The sequence below is a fragment of the Notamacropus eugenii genome, chromosome 3, assembly GCF_028372415.1.
Source record: "Notamacropus eugenii isolate mMacEug1 chromosome 3, mMacEug1.pri_v2, whole genome shotgun sequence".
Classification (NCBI taxonomy): Eukaryota; Metazoa; Chordata; class Mammalia; order Diprotodontia; family Macropodidae; genus Notamacropus; species Notamacropus eugenii.
Genome location: NC_092874.1, coordinates 96,984,212 through 97,002,468, shown reverse-complemented (window position 1 = coordinate 97,002,468; position 18,257 = coordinate 96,984,212). Strand labels below are relative to the sequence as shown.

General features: G+C 40.4%; 1 protein-coding gene across 1 annotated transcript; it reads left to right on the top strand.

The window, feature by feature from the left end:
* The first annotated feature begins 911 nt into the window (after window positions 1–911).
* LOC140533052 (GTPase IMAP family member 9-like) lies at window positions 912–17,952 on the top strand. Its single transcript, XM_072652338.1, has 3 exons — window positions 912–1,066; window positions 9,154–9,278; window positions 15,439–17,952. Exons 2-3 carry the CDS (start codon window positions 9,158–9,160, stop codon window positions 16,446–16,448), a joined length of 1,131 nt encoding a protein of 376 aa, XP_072508439.1. The 5' UTR covers window positions 912–1,066; window positions 9,154–9,157; the 3' UTR covers window positions 16,449–17,952.
* Window positions 17,953–18,257: the final 305 nt, after the last annotated feature.

Here is an 18,257-nt window from a genome sequence, read left to right as displayed (position 1 = left end):
ATAATTAGAGGTCAACACTTATGGGTAAGGATAAGGTCAAAAGAGAGAATAGAATAAATGAGGGTGCAGGACAGGAAGGAGGGAAGTATAGTTAGTCTTTCACAACATGACTGTTATGGAAATCTTTAGCAAAACTACACATACATAGCCTATATTGATTGCTTGCCATCTCAGTGGGGATGAGTGGGGAGGGAGGAAGGGAGAGACGTTGGAACTCAGAGTGTTAGGAATGAATGTTGAGAATTGTTTTTGCATGTAACTGAAAAGGAAGAAATACAGGGAATGGGGTATAAAAATCTATCTTGCCCTACAAGAAAAGAGAAGATAGGAATAAGGTAAGGGAGCTGTATGAGAGAAAGGAGGGTAGATGGGGGAAAGGGGTAATCAGAATGGATGGTGTTTTGGGGTGGGGAAGGGGAGAGATGGGCAGAAAATATGAAACTCAAAACCTTGTGGAAATGAATGTGGAAAACTAACCATAAATAAATAAATTGGGGGAAAAAATTTTAAAACTTTCATCTTTTTCCTCACAGAAGTGTTCCAGGTGAAAAGGCCCTTAAAGGGACAGTGTAGCTTGCAGGGTGAGAGAAAAAAGAAGGTTTCAGTGGGAGAGGAAGGAGGAACTTGAATATAATGGTCCAGGGAACAAGTGGGAAACAGCCCAAACTGGGGTAAGCACCAAGGGAGATAGAATGAGGAAAGGTCTAGTTAATCCACAGCTCTTCTAATTAAAAGAACTGGTATATTCTTAGTCCAGAGGAGTGATTTGGTATCCAATTAGGTTCACCTTTTCCTGGTTCCTCAGCTTAGGAAACCCATCAGGTGGCCAGTCAGGCTACCTTGGACAATTCTTCTAACTGTCCCCATTTTCAGGAAATGGGCTGTCCCTGGGCCAGATTACTTTCATTTTCTAACAGTTCATTTGCTTTTCAATCTGCCTTCCACTGCTCACACTCTGGAGGATCCAGGCACACCCCACACCAACACTGACCACAAAACTCAGCTCTGTGAGAAGGCGAGAGAAAGCTGTTCATTTTGGTGAAACCACAGTGCCCAGATTGACCAGGTGAGAGGTTGGCAGCACCTCTTTGGGAGGGTGGGCTCCCTGTTCTGTCTAGATGGCAAATCTTCCTGTCTCAGTCTACTGTATTTCTCTGCTTTCTTAAAACCTTAGCTTTGGTTCCTCTTGAGAGAAGGTACTGGTTACGTGTACTGGTTGAGTCTCCACTTCTGGAAGAACCCCATGTTTGACTCCCAGAGCACAGTCTTTCTCAGGTGAATGACTGTCATTTCGCACTTTGACAATTTTGTGAGTGAAGGGAGGTAGGTGACAGAAGAAGAAATCAGTACTGGATGGGCAAATCTCAAGGAAGGAACAAACCACTCTCTTGCCCATACACTCAGGTAAGTATCATTATGGATAGAGTTTGGGGTTACTAGTGAGGATACAGGAACCCACAGATAAAGTCATGACCCCAAAATGGAAAACCAGCATCACACTTACTCAGAAAAGAGGTGTCCTGAGTGTTGTAGTTGAAAGGCATAAGTTTCCCAAAAATCCTCTCCTCTTGCCTTTTCTGCTCCCAAAACCTGTTCTAGATCCCTATCTCACCAGGAGACATTCATTTCTTTGAGGAAAGCATTGCTTTCTCCAGGTATCCTTTGACTACATTCCCACCCTAAAGGAACCTTCCCCAAAGGGAAAGCAGAATGTCAGCTCATGTTGTCCTTCCTTACTCTGACCTTCCTGGTGGGTGGTCTGGCCATTTCTCTCCATCCTCCAATTGCCCCATACGCACTGAAATAAAAGCTTTTCTAAAAGGAAGGCTAAGTAAATCCTCTTCTAGGATGAGAAGTATCCTAAAACAAACTGTTTGAAATCATTGACACTGTACTATGAACTGGTTTATCAGAAATTGACTTAGATAAAGCTTTTACTAAGAGTTCACTTTGTGCTTGGCAGAGGTGCATGCTGGAACCAACTCTCACTAGATCCCCAACACCAAATGTGAAATTTTCTAGAAAGCCCTATAGATTTTTCAAAGTCACGGAGACTGGAGAGTAGGCACTGAGGGAATTATCTGACTATACAGTGTCATTTGCCCAGCAGAGTCACTGCACCACAGAAACAGATGTCTGCACAATTTACCTTTGTTACGCACAACTTATTTTTTCTGTACTTTGCTCCATGACCTTTGGCCAGGAAATTATCACTTCTTCACCAGGAGTCCAGGGCCCAATGCTGCCCTATTTCTCCTGGCAGAGGGTAAAGTTGTCTAAAAAATCACAGGTAACTCCTACAGAAGTATTAGTGTTGCAGGGTATTATCCTGCCCATAAACCATTCCTCCTCAATGAGGAGGCAATGCTTAAGCAAAAAAGGACAACCTGCCAAGGAGAGAATTTCAGGGACAGTGAAGGAGATATGAGTGGAGAACAGGTTTCCGTGGTTGCATGAATAAAATGCCTTACCTTACTTAATGATCACCTGCTTGGACTGATATTTTTGTTCAAGATAACAATTTGAATGAGCAAGACTTATTTCCAGACTGACATTTCCTGTGGGTTCTTTGCACATGTACCCAAAAGGCAACAAGGTTTAAACATTGCATTGCAAACATGCTTTCAAATTCCTAAATTCTCAACAGGATCATGGTGAGTTATGGGAGAAATATCTCCCTTCTGAGTTCCTGGTGTGGGCACCTGTTGTCGAATACATTTTTACCATAATGCAGATACTGAAGAGGTAAAAATGTACGTTTTATTATTATACTCAAGCATAGGGTCAGGCTCAGCAGCAGCACTTGGCAGGCCAGTACTGAATGATAAGCAGGTACAGATGAGAGAAGGGAATGATGCCAGGACATGGCATGGAGGAGGTGGCTAAATGTCAGGGGTGAGGAGGAACACTTGGACCCAGCCCCAGCTGCCTGCTCAGCCAATCTGCCTCTGCAGATGAAAGACAGGGAGGCTTTAGCTCCTCCTCCCTGACCTCAGGGGAGGTAATCACTGGAGAGAAGCACAAAAGATTAGGTATCAATGTGGTAAGAAGCAGTAACAACATTATGCCTTCTGGAATTATTTATTTCACAAGAGTAAATACTTTTTTTCCCCTGGAATTGGAGGGAGGGAAGGAAGCATTAAGAATCCTCAGGTGGAGAAAAGCATTTATTTTTATTGCCAAGACAAACAAAATACCAATAGGAGGATGAACATTTTTATTTCACAATAAAACTATAATTTCTACTTGCCAATGTTTGAAGTGCTTTTGGACATGTAGGAAAAATTTGAGCAAAGCAAAAACTATTTGAAAATCCTTGTGTCATTCAGGAGACATATCTGGTCCTTCCATAAATAGTTAAGACTACCAACAATCAAGGCAGCAGGAGCCAGGCCTATCTGAGGTCACATCATGGAATATGACCCCTGAAGGAAAGAAAGATTAAACTCTAGAGCTCACAACCCAACCCTCCTCCTCCCCACTCCTGGCCAAATTGTCCGTTATACAGCAGCAGATACTCTATCCAGCAGCTGGAGAGTCAGCCCAAGAGAATCCGAGATATTTGATGAAGCAGAGACACAGACTCTCTAGGAATTCACAGATAGAGAGAAGCCATAGACTCAGAGCAAAAACATTTTCAACAAGTGGGATCTCTGACAGCAGAAACAAGAACCAGCTACCAACTCAAGATGGCTGCCAAGAGTGGGATGGTGAGGAAGGGGAGACTCTGTGAGTCCAGAAGTGAGAAATTGGTTCAGTAGAGATGCTGAACTGACGGAAAAACTTCTAGAGGGCTCTATTAAAAGAGGCGCAGAAAGTTGGGGGTGCACTGGACAGTGTGCCAGGTCAGGAGTCAAGGAGACTCATACTCTTGAGTTCAAATCTGGCCTCAGACACTTAATAACTGTGTGAAATGGCAAATTCCTCCAGTAACTTTGCGAAGAAAACCCCAAATGGGGTCATGAAGACTCAGACACCATTGAACAACGTATAGAGAGGAGAGGAAGGACATTACAGTAGGAGTTGCCTATTTAGACTTGTTCTACACTTACCTTTTAACACTACTCAGTGATTCCTAGGCAACCATCCCAAATTTCTGTCTCACTACAAGCCCCAAATGGGCAAGGACACCACATTTTTGCCCTTGTATTGAAGGCTTTCCTGAGGAGCTGCCCCCTTCTTTTCTAGAGCCTTGATGAAAGCTCCCTCTTACCTGCATCCAGGGATGCGGTATTGCCACCATTTTAGCTAAGGGAGCTTCTATATTTCAGGTGAATTGACTTTGCCCATAATTGAATAAAAAGAGTTTCCCCTTTCCCATAGCATTAAAGAGCAAAATATTTGCTAATATGTATAAACCTTGGTCTCTCAAACTCTTTGTAAGAAGTATCTAGCTGAACGGTCCTTGGGGAAAGGAATCCTCACATTTAAGAAGGTTCTAACCACTTTCTTGGGTTGTGTAGACCCTTCTGAGGAAGCAGAAAAGTCAAGACCCAGGAGACTGCCTACAGCATATGGGATAAGGCAGGGCTGCAGGAGGTCAACTAGGCCCAACTGTTAGAATGATCCATCTATCTAGGGAAGAGAGAGTTCACTAAGGCCAGCTCTGAGGACCTACTTAAGAAGCCCTTCTCCTACTTAGGACTGTGCTGATTTATCAAACATACAGCTTCTCAAAGCTGGGACACATAATGCTGATTGTCATGGGGATGATGATGGAAGTGATGCTTTAAAGACCATTCCTGCATTCACCAGTACCAGCTGCCCAAGAGTGGGAGAGGAGAGGGAGAGCCCAGGGAATATGATGAGAGTGGGCCCACTCTCCAACCTGCTCTGCAATCAAATGAGTGACAGACTCAGAAGCAGTAGCCCAGCAGCACCCTGCTGTCAGGGCATGGATGGTCGCTGCCCCAGGGGGCCTTATCATTGACATTACAAGGCAAAATCCTGAAGAAGAATCTCTTGGTGCTAGGGAAAATCTCTGACTTTGAGTCAGGGGAAGAAAGCAAAGGTCCTCAGGCTGCTAGTCAGAGGCAGCTTGACAAACATTTGGAATCAAAGGCAGATCTTTCAAAGGCAGCAGCTCCAGTTCAGAGGCCTAGCCGTCACTCATCTACTGATCCCTCCAGTCCCCTCCATTCCCCTCCATAAACCACCATGGCTTGTGTAGATGGACCCTCGGTTGGAACAGGGAATGCTGGCTTTCAGCCTAGAACAACTCTGCTCAGAAAAATTCATGGCTCCAGGGTCTGGATGCAAGATTTGGTGACTCAGAAGAACTGAGTGTTTGGGGAGCTCTTTTAATTTTGCTCAAGCTGAAGATCAGCTTTTCTTTTTGGTAGGAAGATCACAACTTTTATTCTGAAAAGACAAAGACTGAGTGGGTATTTCAACAAACTGTGATATTATGAAGGAGGTAGATATACTATTTTCACAGTACATTGAAATATAAGACCCATCTAACAACCAATAAAGATCCAAAATAGTTAATTGATGACAAGGGAAATACTACACATAGCAGCTTTGTAATGAAAAAAAAATCCCAAAATGTGATACAGTTTGAAAATATGAATTGCTTCTTCTTGAAAACAGCACAAAAAACACTACCTGAAAGGTTGTACACTTCTAGTTCAGATCATCCGATATCTGGTCTTTAACATCAAGCAATATCGTTATATTCCCAGAAAAACATGAGAATCAGACAGAATGCATGTTGAATTGAACATGTACCGTGCCTGTAACCATATTCCTATTACAAACTCGCGGGTTTCAAAAAGTTTGCAGCAGGTTTTGTATTCATTATCTCATTTAAACCCTATACTTTCCCTTTAAGAAACTCTTTATCTCACAATTTCAAAAGTATCAGATTTGAATTTTGACCACTTGGAAGAAAATTCAAGCTCTATTATTTACTGTTTGACCTTAAGAAAATAAAACAAAATCTCAGTGATGAAAATTAGACATGTATAATATAAGGAACTATTATCCCCATCTTATAAGTAAAATGTAACTCAGAAAACATAGATGTGGATGCTTCCACATAGTTCTGAAAAGTCAGAGCCACGTCCAAACTGAGCTCTTCCTGCTCAAATTCAACACTTTTGTCCACTATACGAAGTGCATCTGCAAAATGTATATATCATTTACTCCATGAAAATCCTCAGTAACGCCTGTCTTTATGTTTTAGTATAAAACCCTGTTCCAAAATGGACTTGATTGGATCTTTCTAAATTTTTTCCCTTTTTACTGAATGTTCTTCTGCTTGGTGAAACAAAATAGTTTGGGGAAATATAAAATGAATTTTATTGAGAAATGTTAGACATGGTAAGGAAGTGGAAAAATAAAATGTGTCCCCAACGGAGTGGTTTCCAAAGAGGTGATAAATTGACACTGACTTTAAGTGCAATAGGCTACATATGGCCTTTTCATGCATTTTCTTTTATAAAATAATCATATTAGTAATCTCTTCATTTAAAAGAGGCCATGAATGTAAATGCTCCTATTAGAAACAATCACATACAGAGATTCATTTTTTAAATTATTATTTTAGTAGATCAAGATGTAAGGTATTTAATTAAAGCAAATGTTAACTTATTTGAACACCCAGGCAAAATATTTATATCCTATTTATACTTGATGGAGTCTAATTTTTTCTACTGCATCTGTTTCATTCTATATCAGTTCATACCAGCCTTCCTGAATGTCTTTGAAACCAACACCTTTGTTGCTAATTATGACACATAATCCATCCCATTAATATCCCATAATCTCTACGCAATAAAGACCTTTATAAGACAAAAACATCAAATAATGCAATGACTAATCATGATTCCAAGACATTGCGATGAAGAAGGCTGCCAAGCTCCTGACACATGATGGACTGAATATATAGAATGAGACATGCAGCTAGATATAGTCAAATTTTTTATTATGCATATTTTCAAGGAATATTGTAAAGGGAGGTAGAGGACCCAGAGCACTCAGTTTTCTAGACTCTGCACAGTAACTACCTGTGTGACCTTAGATAAGTCATTTCATCTAACTGAGACTTGATTTCCTCATCCATAGCAATAAATGGGAGGATTGGATGATTTTCAATTTGTTTCTTGGCTCTGAATTTTCTTTTTTTTAATTTCTAAAACTAATTCATTTACATTTGGTTTTCAACATTCGTTTCTATAAGATTTTGAATTACAAATTTTCTTCCCATCTCTCCCTTCCTCTCCACTCCAAGATGGCATGCATTTTGAATACCCCTTCCCTCAGTCGGCCCTCCATTCTAACACCCCTGCTACCCACTTCCCCCTTACTTTCTTATAGGGCAAGATAGATTTCTATACTCAATTGCCTGTATATCTTATTTCCCAGTTGCATGCAAAAATAATTTTCAACATTTATTTTGCAAACTTTGAGTTCCAAATTCTCTCCCTTCTTCCCTCCTCACCCAACTTTATTGAGAAGGCAAGTAATTTGATATAGGTTGTACATGTGTAGTTATGCAAAACATTTCCGTAACAGTCATGTTGTGAAAGATTATCTATATTTCCCTCAATCCCATCCCACCACCCCAATTCATTCTACTCTCCTCTAACCCTGTCCCTTTTCAAAAATGTTTGCTTTAATTATCCCTTCCCCTAGTCTTCCCACCCTTCTATTGTTTCCCACTTTTATCCCCTTCCCCCTTTTGTCCTGGAGGGTAAAATACCCAGTTGAGTGTGAATGTTATTCCCTCCTTAAGCCAAATCCAAGGAAAGTAAGGTTCATTAGTTCCCTGTCACCTCCCAGCTCCTCTGCTTCATTGTAAAAGCTTTTGCTTGCCTCTTTTATGTGAGAAAATTTGCCTTATTCTATCTCTCCATTTTGATGTCTCCCAATACATTCCTCTCAGAACCCTAAATTTTATTTTTTAAATATCTTTGCATCATGTTCAACTCACTCTGTGCCCTCTCTATAGATATATAATATACATATGCATAAATATATATACATGTATGTATGAATATATGTGTGTGGTGGATGTGGGTATATATATGTGTGTATATATATACATATATATATGTATATATATTCACATATGTATCCATACACGCATATATGTATATGTGTATGTACATGTGTGTGTATATATATATATATACATATATATATACATATATATAAAATCCCTCCAACTATCCTAATACTGATAAAGATCTCATGAGCTTCAAATATCTTTCCATGTCGGAATATAAGCCGTTCAACTTTAATAAGTCCCTTATGATTTCCCCATTTTGTTCAGCTTTTCATTTTTCTCTTCATTCTTGTATTTGAAAGTCAAATTTTCTATTCAGCTCTGCTCTTTTCATCAAGAATGTTTGCAAGTCCTCTATGTCTTTGAATATCATTTTTCCTCCTGAAGTACTACACTCAGTTTTATTGGGTAGGTGATGAGCAGCTTTCCAAAAAACATTAGTAGGAGCAAAATAACAGATAATACTGGGATTATCTGTCTGCCATTTCACCATAGATTTTCTTGATGCCTCTGGCACTAAGCCAAGGCCAGGCTTCATGGCTGATTCCACCAAAGATAGCTTTGTTCCCCTCTTAAAGTGAATCCAACTCACCCTTTGTATCTCCCCTCACACTGGAAGGAGCTGGGTGGTACAACGCTGAACCTGGAATCAGGAAGACCTGACTCAAATTGAACCACAGACACTACCTAGCTGTGTGACCTCAGGCAAGTCATTTGGTTATGGTTTGCCTAGTTCCCTCAACTATCAATTTGAGAAAATAGCAGCACCTACCTCCCAGGGTTGTTCTGAGGACCAAATGAGATAATATTTGTAAAGTGCTTTGCAAACCTTCTAGTGGCATGTAAGTACTTATTCCCCTCAAACAAACTTATCCTTCAGATTACTCTCTAGCTCTGCCTCTGCCCTCTCCTACTTCTTTAACAAGATTCTATCTAAGCTGAGCAACACAGTCCATGGTTTCTGACTCCTTTGTGGCCTCCATACAAGTGTGATGTCTTTCCATCCCAGGAGAGTCATTATCTACTGCAAGAATCTTGGTTAACAGAGATGGGGGGAGCTGAGTCAATGAGCAATGGGTCATTTATGGTTGGGGCCTCCTGGAAAGTGATAACTGCCCTAGACTTCAATTTTCTTTCCTTAGGAAAATGGCAGGGAAAGAACTTCCAAACAGCCTGACCTCAAAAACCACAATGGAGATCCCAGCTCTTGGTCGACCCTCACATCTGGGAACACTGTATGACTGCCGCTCAGATACCTCCACCTCTGGTAATTACTCTTTTGAATGCAAGGCCTTGTTCCAGATGTCAAGAGAGGGCAGTGTTACAAAAGAGTACTTTCTAGAGGAAAAAATGATCTAGTGTAAGAAAGTCATATTCTGAGAAAGACGCAATGATTAGTGTCTCATCATCTTTTTTCTCCCTGTTAAAACCCACCTGGATCACTTTGTTCTGATGGGAGATGATATATGATGGCAAATCTCAGTCAGGAGTGATGAGAGCTGTCTGAAGAGGTCAGGGAAAGGAGGGGCTAATTCACCCTGGAAGGGTGGAGGTCAGAAAAAAAGTACTTACCAAAAACACTTAACAAAAATATGACTGAGCTTTCTTAAAACTCAAAAACAAATACCTTTAGCCAGAGAGGGTTCAGGGCCTTAACTGCATCAGAAACAGTGTTGGGAGGTAGAGAAGGCAGATTGTGGACTCAGTCACACACACACACACACACACACAAGCACATACATCTATGCTGTTTATGCATGTTTATGCACATTATAGTTAAAATTCAGTTGAAAGGCAGCCTTGAAGGAGAAAGGATTGATGGTTCAGAATGGGGGACTGGGAAGAAGGTGGAAGGGTAGGCAGTTCCATCACTTTCCCTTGAGAAGGGGGAGGGTTACAGGTTGTTTGAATATACATTGTCTTTTGATCTTTACCAGCCTCTAGAAGAGAGGCAGCTGGTGCTTCAGTGCATAAAGCACTAGACCTGTAGTCAGGAAGATATAAATTCAAATTCAGCCTTAGGCAGGACAAGTCCCTTAACCTCTGATTGCCTCACAAAAAGATCCAGTGGCTCCATTGGAGAAGAAAAGGTCAATCATTTCAGTATGTTTGCCAAGAAAACCCCACGCACAGTTATGGTGCATCTAGACAGGAAGAGTCAGAAACTATTGAACCAGAAGTATTTTGAAGAGCCACTTTATTCTACCCTAGTTCTTGCCTTCCTAAGTCACACCCAGAACCCAGTCAGTAGTATGCAGGTAGGTGGTACAATGCATGGACTTGAATAGACTGGACTTGGAATCAGGAAGACTTGAGTCCAAATCCAGGCTTCAACACATCCTAGCTCTAACACACTGGGCAAGTCACCTAATTCTGTATGCCTTAGTTTCTTTCCTCACTCAAAAAATGAGAATGACAATAAAGGCACCTACCTCTCAGGGTTGTTCTGAGGATCAAATGAGATAATATTGCAAAGTATTTTGAAAATATTTCTTTATTACTTTTAATTTTATTTTTTAATCACATGTAAAAACATTCATTTTATTTTTTTATTATATATTAATTTTATTTATTTTTGGTGTTCTAAAATCATACTTAGAACTTAGATTTTCTTTCCCCTACCTACCTGCACTTCCCCACTCTGTCTCCAAAATGGCATACAGTGCTACATAGGATTTACACATACCTTCATTTAAATTACATTTTAAATACATTTTCACTATGGTCATGCTGTGTAGAAGAATTAAAATGAATGGGAGAAATCACATAACAAACCAAAACATGATACACACACACACACAAAAATGATCTGCTACATTCTGCGATTGAATTACATAGATCTTTTTCTGGACGTGGAAGGCATTTTGCCTTAGAAGAACACTGGGAATTTTTTTTCTAGTCCTTGCCTTGCTACAAAGTTCCAAATCTACCAGAAAAAACTCTCCCGCACTGTGGTCATTGCTGTGCACAAAGTTCTCCTGCTTCTGCTCCTTTTACTCAGTATCAGATCATATAAGTCTTTCTAGGCCTTTCTGAAGTCTTCCTGTTCATCATTTCTTATTGGGCAATACTATTCCATTACATTCATATACCATAATTTATTCAGCCATTCTCCAGTTGATGGGCATCCCTTTCATTTCCAGTTTTGTGCCACTACAAAGAGTGCAGCCATAAATATTTTTGTACGTGTGGGACCCTATCCCATTTTTATGATCTCCTGGGGACACAATCCTAGAAGCAATACTGCTGGGTCAAAGGGTATGCACATTTTTGTAGCCCTTTATATATAGTTTCAAATTGCTCTCCAGAATGGTTGGATCAGCTCACAGCTCCACCAACCATGAATTAATGTTTCAACTCTCCCACATCTTCTCCAACATTTATCATCTTTCTATTCTGCCATGTTTGCCAATCTGATAGGTGGGATATGGTACCTCAGAGTTGTTTTGATTTGCATCTCTCTAAGCAAAAGTGATTTAGAGCATTTTTTCATAAAATTATACATATCTTAAATTTGTCCTTCTGAAAATTGCCTATTCATATCCTTTGACCATTTATCAACTGGTGAATTGTTGTTGTATTGTCGTACATTTGACTCAGGTCTCTATATATTCCAGAAATGAGGCCTTTAACCCCAAGATTATCTGCAAAAATTCTTTCCCAATATACCACTTTCCTCTGAATTTTGGTTACATTGGGTTTGGTTGTGCAAAAACTTTTCAGTTTAACGTAATGAAAATTATCCATCTTACACTTCATAATGCTTTCTATGTCTTCTTTAGTCAAAAATTCTTCCTTTCTCCATAAATCTGATAAATACACTATTCCTTGCTCTTCCAATTTGTCCATGGTATCAATCTTTATACCTAGATCTTGTACCGGTTTGGACTTTATACTTGTGTACAGTGTCAGGCATTGGTCAGTTCCTAGTTTCCACCACACTGTTTTCCAGTTTCCCCAGCAATTTTTTTTGAACAGTGAGTTCTTATCCCAGAAGCTGGGGTCCTTGGGGCTTATCACACAGGAAATTGTTATATTCATTGCCTGCTGTGCCTTGAGTATCGAGTTTATTCCATTTTTCAGCCCTTCTGTTTCTTAGCCAGTACCAAGTGGTTTTGATAATTGCTGCTATATAATACAAGTTGAGATCCGGCAGTGCTAGGCCACCTTCCCTGGCATTTCTTTTCATCAGCCCCTTTGATATTCTAGATGTTTTGTTCTTCCAGATGAATTTTGATATTACTTTATCCAACTCTGGAAAATAATTATCTGAGAGTTAAATTGGTATGGCACTAAATCAGTAAATTAATTTAGGGAGAATTGTCATTTTTATTATATTGACTCAGCCTATCCACGAGCAACTGATGTTTCTCCACTTATTTAGATCTGACTTTATTTGTGTGAAAAGCATCTTGTAATGCTGTTGCTGTAGTCCCTGGGTTTCTTTCAGCAGGTAAACTCCCAAATATTTTATAGTGTCTACCTTAGCTTTAAATGGGTTTGTTCTTTCTATCTCTTGCTGCTGGACATTTTACTAATATATAGCAATGTAGAAGATTTGTGTGGGTTTATTTTGTAACCTGCAGCTTTGCCAAAGTTGTTTCTTATTTCAAGTAGTTTTTTACTTGATTCTCTGGGATTCTCTAAGTATATCATCCTATCATCTGCAAAGAGTGGTAACTTAGGTTATTCTTTGTCCATCCTTATTCCTTCAATTTCTTTATCTTGTCTAATTGCTACAGCTAACATTTCTAGTACTATATTACATAATAGTGGTGATAATAGACAGCCTTGTTTCACCCCTGATTTTATTGGAAATGCATCTAGCTTATCACAATTACATATAATGCTTTCTGCAGGTTTTAGGTAGATACTGCTTAGTATTTTCTCCTTCACTTGATAGTTCTGGAATGTGGCAACAATAAATCCTGGTGTTTTTAGTTTGGGATCCCTTTCGTGAGGTGAATGGTGGATTGTTTTGATGGTTATTTTGCCCTCTGGATCTAGCACTTCTGGGCAGTTTTCCTTGATGATTACCTGGAAGATATTGGAAGATTTTTTCATCATGGCTTTCTAGCAGGTCAATAACTCTTAAATTTTCTCTCCTGAATCTATTTTCCAGGGCAGTTGTTTTTTCAATTAGTTATTTTACATTTTCATCTATCTTTTCATTATTAGATTTTGCATGACTGATCCTTGCTGTCTCATGGAACCATTAATTTCTACTTGCCCAATTCTAATTTTTATCAAATTGTTTCCTTCAGTTAACTTTTGCATCTCCTTTTCCACCTGTCCAATTATTCCTTTTATGGAATTATTTTCTCCAGTTTGTTTTTGAACTTCCTTTTCCATTTCTCCAGTTTTCCCAGTAAGGTTTTTTGTTTCCTTTTCCATTTTTTCAATTTTCTTTTTTAAAGAGATGTTCCCATCAGTGATTTCTTTCTTCATACTTTTAAAATCATTGGCCAGTTTTTCTTCTGTTTCCTTCTTCAGCTGTTCCAGGAGAGCTTTTTGTCCCTGCAAGAAGTTCATAGTGGTTTCTGAAGTTTCAGATGGAAGTACAGTCTCACTACTGACCTCTTTGGTATTTGTGTTTTGATCTTTGTCCCCAAAGAAAGATTCTATGGTTTTCTCACCCTTGTTTTGCTTTTTCTTGCTCATGGTGGTGATTGTGTGTTGTGGCTTCTGGTTCTTTCAGTTAGAAGCTGCAGAACTTGGTGTTGGGCTGACTAGTGTGAAAAGGCTAAGGGCAGATGTGTTTTACCTTTTCCTTTTGTGTTTCTTTGATCAACCCTGGTGCTAATGCGTTAAGCATGGGGGAGGGGTGGTCTGGTCACAGGAGATCTCCTCACCTTACCTGAGGTAAAGGCAATCTCAGGGGTTGGTGATCCTAGCTCCCCTGTTGTCCTCCCATTTCCCCCTGGAGCCCTGAGGAATGCCTGGATCCTAATGTGAGTTTCCACCCCTCCTGGGGCCCCTCTCCTTCTGTTTCACTCCTGCCACAGTAGGAGGAATCCTCTTTAGCAATTTTCCTAGGCTCAGCTGTTATGAGACCATTTGCCCCCTCAGCTGTTCTCACTGATCCAGGATGTTTCTGGGGAAATATTTTATGGTCCTTTTGAGGTTAACAAGTGGGGAGGAGAGAGTATTTAATGATCACTCCTCCATCCTGGCTCCTGGAAGTTCAAGTAGGTGACTTACAGACATTTAATCTTTGGGCTGAAAGTCTCAGGAGCTGCTGTGGCTGTTATCCAGGGCTCAGGACTCACTCAGCTCCCCTGGTCTCTCACCTGGGCTGCCACTCCACCATCTGCCTTCTGCTGCCTCAGGCCTCCCCAGGGCCCCCTAGCTGGATGTTCTGCGCTGTGCACTGTGGGCTCACCCCCATGCAAGAGAAGTTACTTGGACAAGACAGAGAGACCTTCTTGACAGGTTTAGAGGAGATAGCAAAAAGTAATAGAAAATCCCTAGGGGAAACTTGGGAATTATCTGTCAAGTGAATGGAGAATGGCCTTGGGTTGTTCCTATAAGTGAGGAATAAGAAATTTTCAGAGAGGCTCATATTTGTTTGCATTTTTTTTCCGGGATTCTGCATATTTATTACTAATTCATACTCTCAAGGGGATGAGACATAAACTTTCTATTTAATTTTTATTTTCTTTGTTAAGTGATTCCTATTTACATTTGTACCTTTTAAATTCTTTTTTTTTTGAGCTCCAAATACTCACTCTCCATCCATCCCTTACACAACCATTGAAAAGAGGAGCAACATGACTCCCATTATGCATCTGAAGTCATGAAAATCATATATTCATATTTGCCATATGGGAAGAAAACAAAAAAGAAAAAGCAAGATTAAGTGAAAGAAATATATTCTTCTATCTGCACTCAGAGTTCAGAGGGAATAATAGCTTTTCTCCTTTGGGATTCTCACTATGAAAAAGTCCTTCAAATTCCTTAGGGAAGGAAGGAATAAACCTCCACATCACAGAAAGATCCTAAGATGAGTAAAGGCCTTGACGCTTAATATGGCTGGGCATAATGTGGCCATAATTGTGTACATACATGCATGGGTTTTCCAACAAGCAATAATAATTCATTCATTATATGCCCCAGAGGAAGGGTTGCATTTGTAGTTATATAAACCTAGGAGATGCCACCTCCTAATAACCTTCAAAGAAGTCACCTGGCAGGGGTGGGAGGGGTCTCCCTCCTGCAGACAAGGATATGTGAATTTCACTAGGACAATACATAGTTATGCTCAAAGCTTGTGCAGATTACTAGGACCCTTCTCAGCTAGTGCTCTACTGGCATAGCCTTCAGGAACCTAAGCGTCACCTCCTTCTCCTGAGATTTCTGAGCAGGGCTTTATTACAATCGTCTGCAAAAACAATCATTCATGCTTCTTTCTTATTTGTTTTATACAGACCCAGGCAGCAGTGAAGGAGGCTCAAGGGAGCCAGAACTCAGAATTGTCCTTGTGGGGAAAACAGGGACTGGGAAAAGTGCAACAGGAAACACTCTCCTGGGCAGGAGAGAGTTTGAGTCCAAGTGTTCAGGAGGGTCACTCACCAAGGTCTGCAGGAAAGCCAGGACCACACGGAATGGGAGGGACATTGTTGTTGTTGATACTCCAGGCATTTTTGACACTGCTGTTGAAGAGAAAGAAAATCTGAAAGAAATAGCTCGCTTCATGACAGTATCCTCTCCAGGACCACATGCTATACTCCTGGTCTTGAAAGTGGGTCGTTTTACCCAGGAGGAGAAGGCAGCTGTTGAACAGCTTTATCGTATTCTAGGAGATGGATCAGTGAAGTTTCTAATCATTGTCTTCACTCGGAAAGAAGAGCTGGGAGATCAAAGTGTAGGGGATTATGTAAGAACCATTGAGAACCCCTATTTCAAGGAGTTGTTGGAGAAGTGTGAGCACAGATACTGTGCATTTAATAATAATGCTAGTGGAGCCCAGAGAGATGCCCAGATTTCAGAGTTAATGGCCATGGTGGAGACAATGGTGCAAGCTAATGGGGTCACCCACTACACCAATGATACATACAAATATGTGGAAGATCTACTCCAGAAGAAAGCAGAGGCTCTTCAACAACGCTACAAGGAGCAGTTGGAGAAGGAGAGAGAAGAAATCAGACAGAAATATGAGAAGATGTTTGAAGAATTGGAGAAGGAAAAGGAAAAGTGGAAAGAGGAAAAAGAACAGCATTATAAGAAATGGGAAGATTATGAAAAGAAAAAGAAGTTCTATGAGGATAAGGAGAAGGAAGAGTTCAAATACTCATGGGATAAGCTTGAGAAAAATTATTATGGTGCCCGAAGTGAGGCTGAAAATCTTGAAAGTTTCCTTTTGAAAGTTGGATATTTAATTTTGGAGTATGTTGTACCATTTGCCACCAGAGTTTTAGTCAAGAAGTTCTTTTCATAACCAGAATCTCTTCCTACCTAGTCTCCACCATGGGAGCTGCTGATACAAAGAGTTTAAGAGAGGTCACATATTTAATAAAGAATTCAGACATCAGCTGAACCCAAGTCTCCTGACAATATGTCTAATGTTCCTTCTGGTCTATCACATTACTTGCTAAATAGCAATGCCTTTCAGAAGAATGCAGCCTGATATTTTACAGTAACACATAGAATTTCCTAATTTCTTATGTTAAGTCTATGTGAACAGGCAGCTAGGAATAGCTAGGAGAAGACAAGAACCCTTCCCACAATTATGGCCACATTATGCCCAGCTATATTAAGTGTCAAGGCCTTTACCCATCTTAGGATCTTTGTGTCTATTCTTTCCTTCCCCAAGGAATATGAAGGACTATTTCATAGTGAGAATCTCAAAGGAGAAAAGCTTTCATTCCCTCTGAACTCTGAGTGCAGATAGAAAAATATATTTTTTCACTTAATCTTGCTTTTTCTTTTTTGTTTTCTTGCCATATGGCAAGAACCTTCACTGCTTCCTTTCTTCCCCACTCTCATGAGGCCTATTCCAGAGAACCAATGTGCTGTAGACTAAAACCATCCATTCCACCTCTTGACATGCTCACAATCCCTCTTTCTTGTAACTGCTAAGTAAACCAAGCAAAGTACTGTTCTCATCACCCTCACTGGGCTCTGTACCCTGCTGTGAGACAACCAACTTGGAGACTATTCCCAGAGGCTCTTCCCCTCACACATGGATTTTATTTTGACCAAGTAAAAGAGTGTATATTTTGTCTCATTTCTTACCTAACCTTATTCACCGAATGGGCTTTGCCTCAGTCAAACTGAGACCTGTTAGAGACCTTGGATAAAAAGGCCTAGGGCTCCCACTGCATCCATGGCCATCTCCAGGCATCCTGATCTATATTGTGACACTGGACCCAAATGGCTCTAGAAGAGAAAGGGAGGCTAGTCACTTTGCACAGCCCTCCCTTCTTTAAATCTATTTCACTTGCATGTCATGGCATCACTTCCCCCATGTCATGGCCTTCTTTAAGAATGAAGGATAAACAATAAACCATGCCTAAGCAACACTCCAGATTCCATGGCCAACATTATGAGACTTTCAGATATCTCTCAATGCGTTCTCCTTATCTGCATGCAAAGGTGCATTTTCCTGGGCTCATCTACTTCCTAAATAATGTGCCTTGGAATTCTCAACTACGTTCTGATCCATAGGTTATAATAACTGTAAGTGGCGCTGACCGCCACACCATCTGGGATGCCACACTGACAGACATCAGGTAAACTGAGTCCAGAGCAGGGAAGGGTGAACTAGATGGCACTAGAAGGGACGGCCCCACCCCTGGTTTGGTTTTGTCACTATAGTTCCAGCTTGTGTTCATTTCTATAGTGTCGGGTTTGTTTGTGTGTGTTACCATGGCTCACTGGGCTGGCTGGCAGAGACTACATAATCAGAGTGCTTGCTTGAATAAATCGGACTTGCTTCATGACCTACTCTCCCGCCTCATTCTTTTATCCGCGATCTCCACAGGAGGACGAGCAGCCTGCTGGTCAGGCATAAGACTTCCTCCTCTTGGTAAGCTCTGCTGTCACCAAAGCAATAACAAGGTAATGTTTTGGAAAAGGTACACCGTCTTTACATTTTTGTTAAAGTCATCCAGATGGGTGGGATGACTTGAGGCTTTATCCAAAAGAAATGGAATCTTAAAAGGAATGCCATTGGCATTACAAAACTTCTCAACTTTGGGAATGAAGAATGCATGAAGCAAGCTTGTTCAAAGATCAGAAGGATTAT

Excerpts from the sequence above, each read along its gene's own strand:
- LOC140533052 (XM_072652338.1), top strand. The coding sequence starts at position 9,158 with ATGGCAGGGAAAGAACTTCCAAACAGCCTGACCTCAAAAACCACAATG. Across the intron at positions 9,279-15,438 it reads CTCAGATACCTCCACCTCTG|ACCCAGGCAGCAGTGAAGGA; the intron begins GTAATTACTCTT and ends TGTTTTATACAG.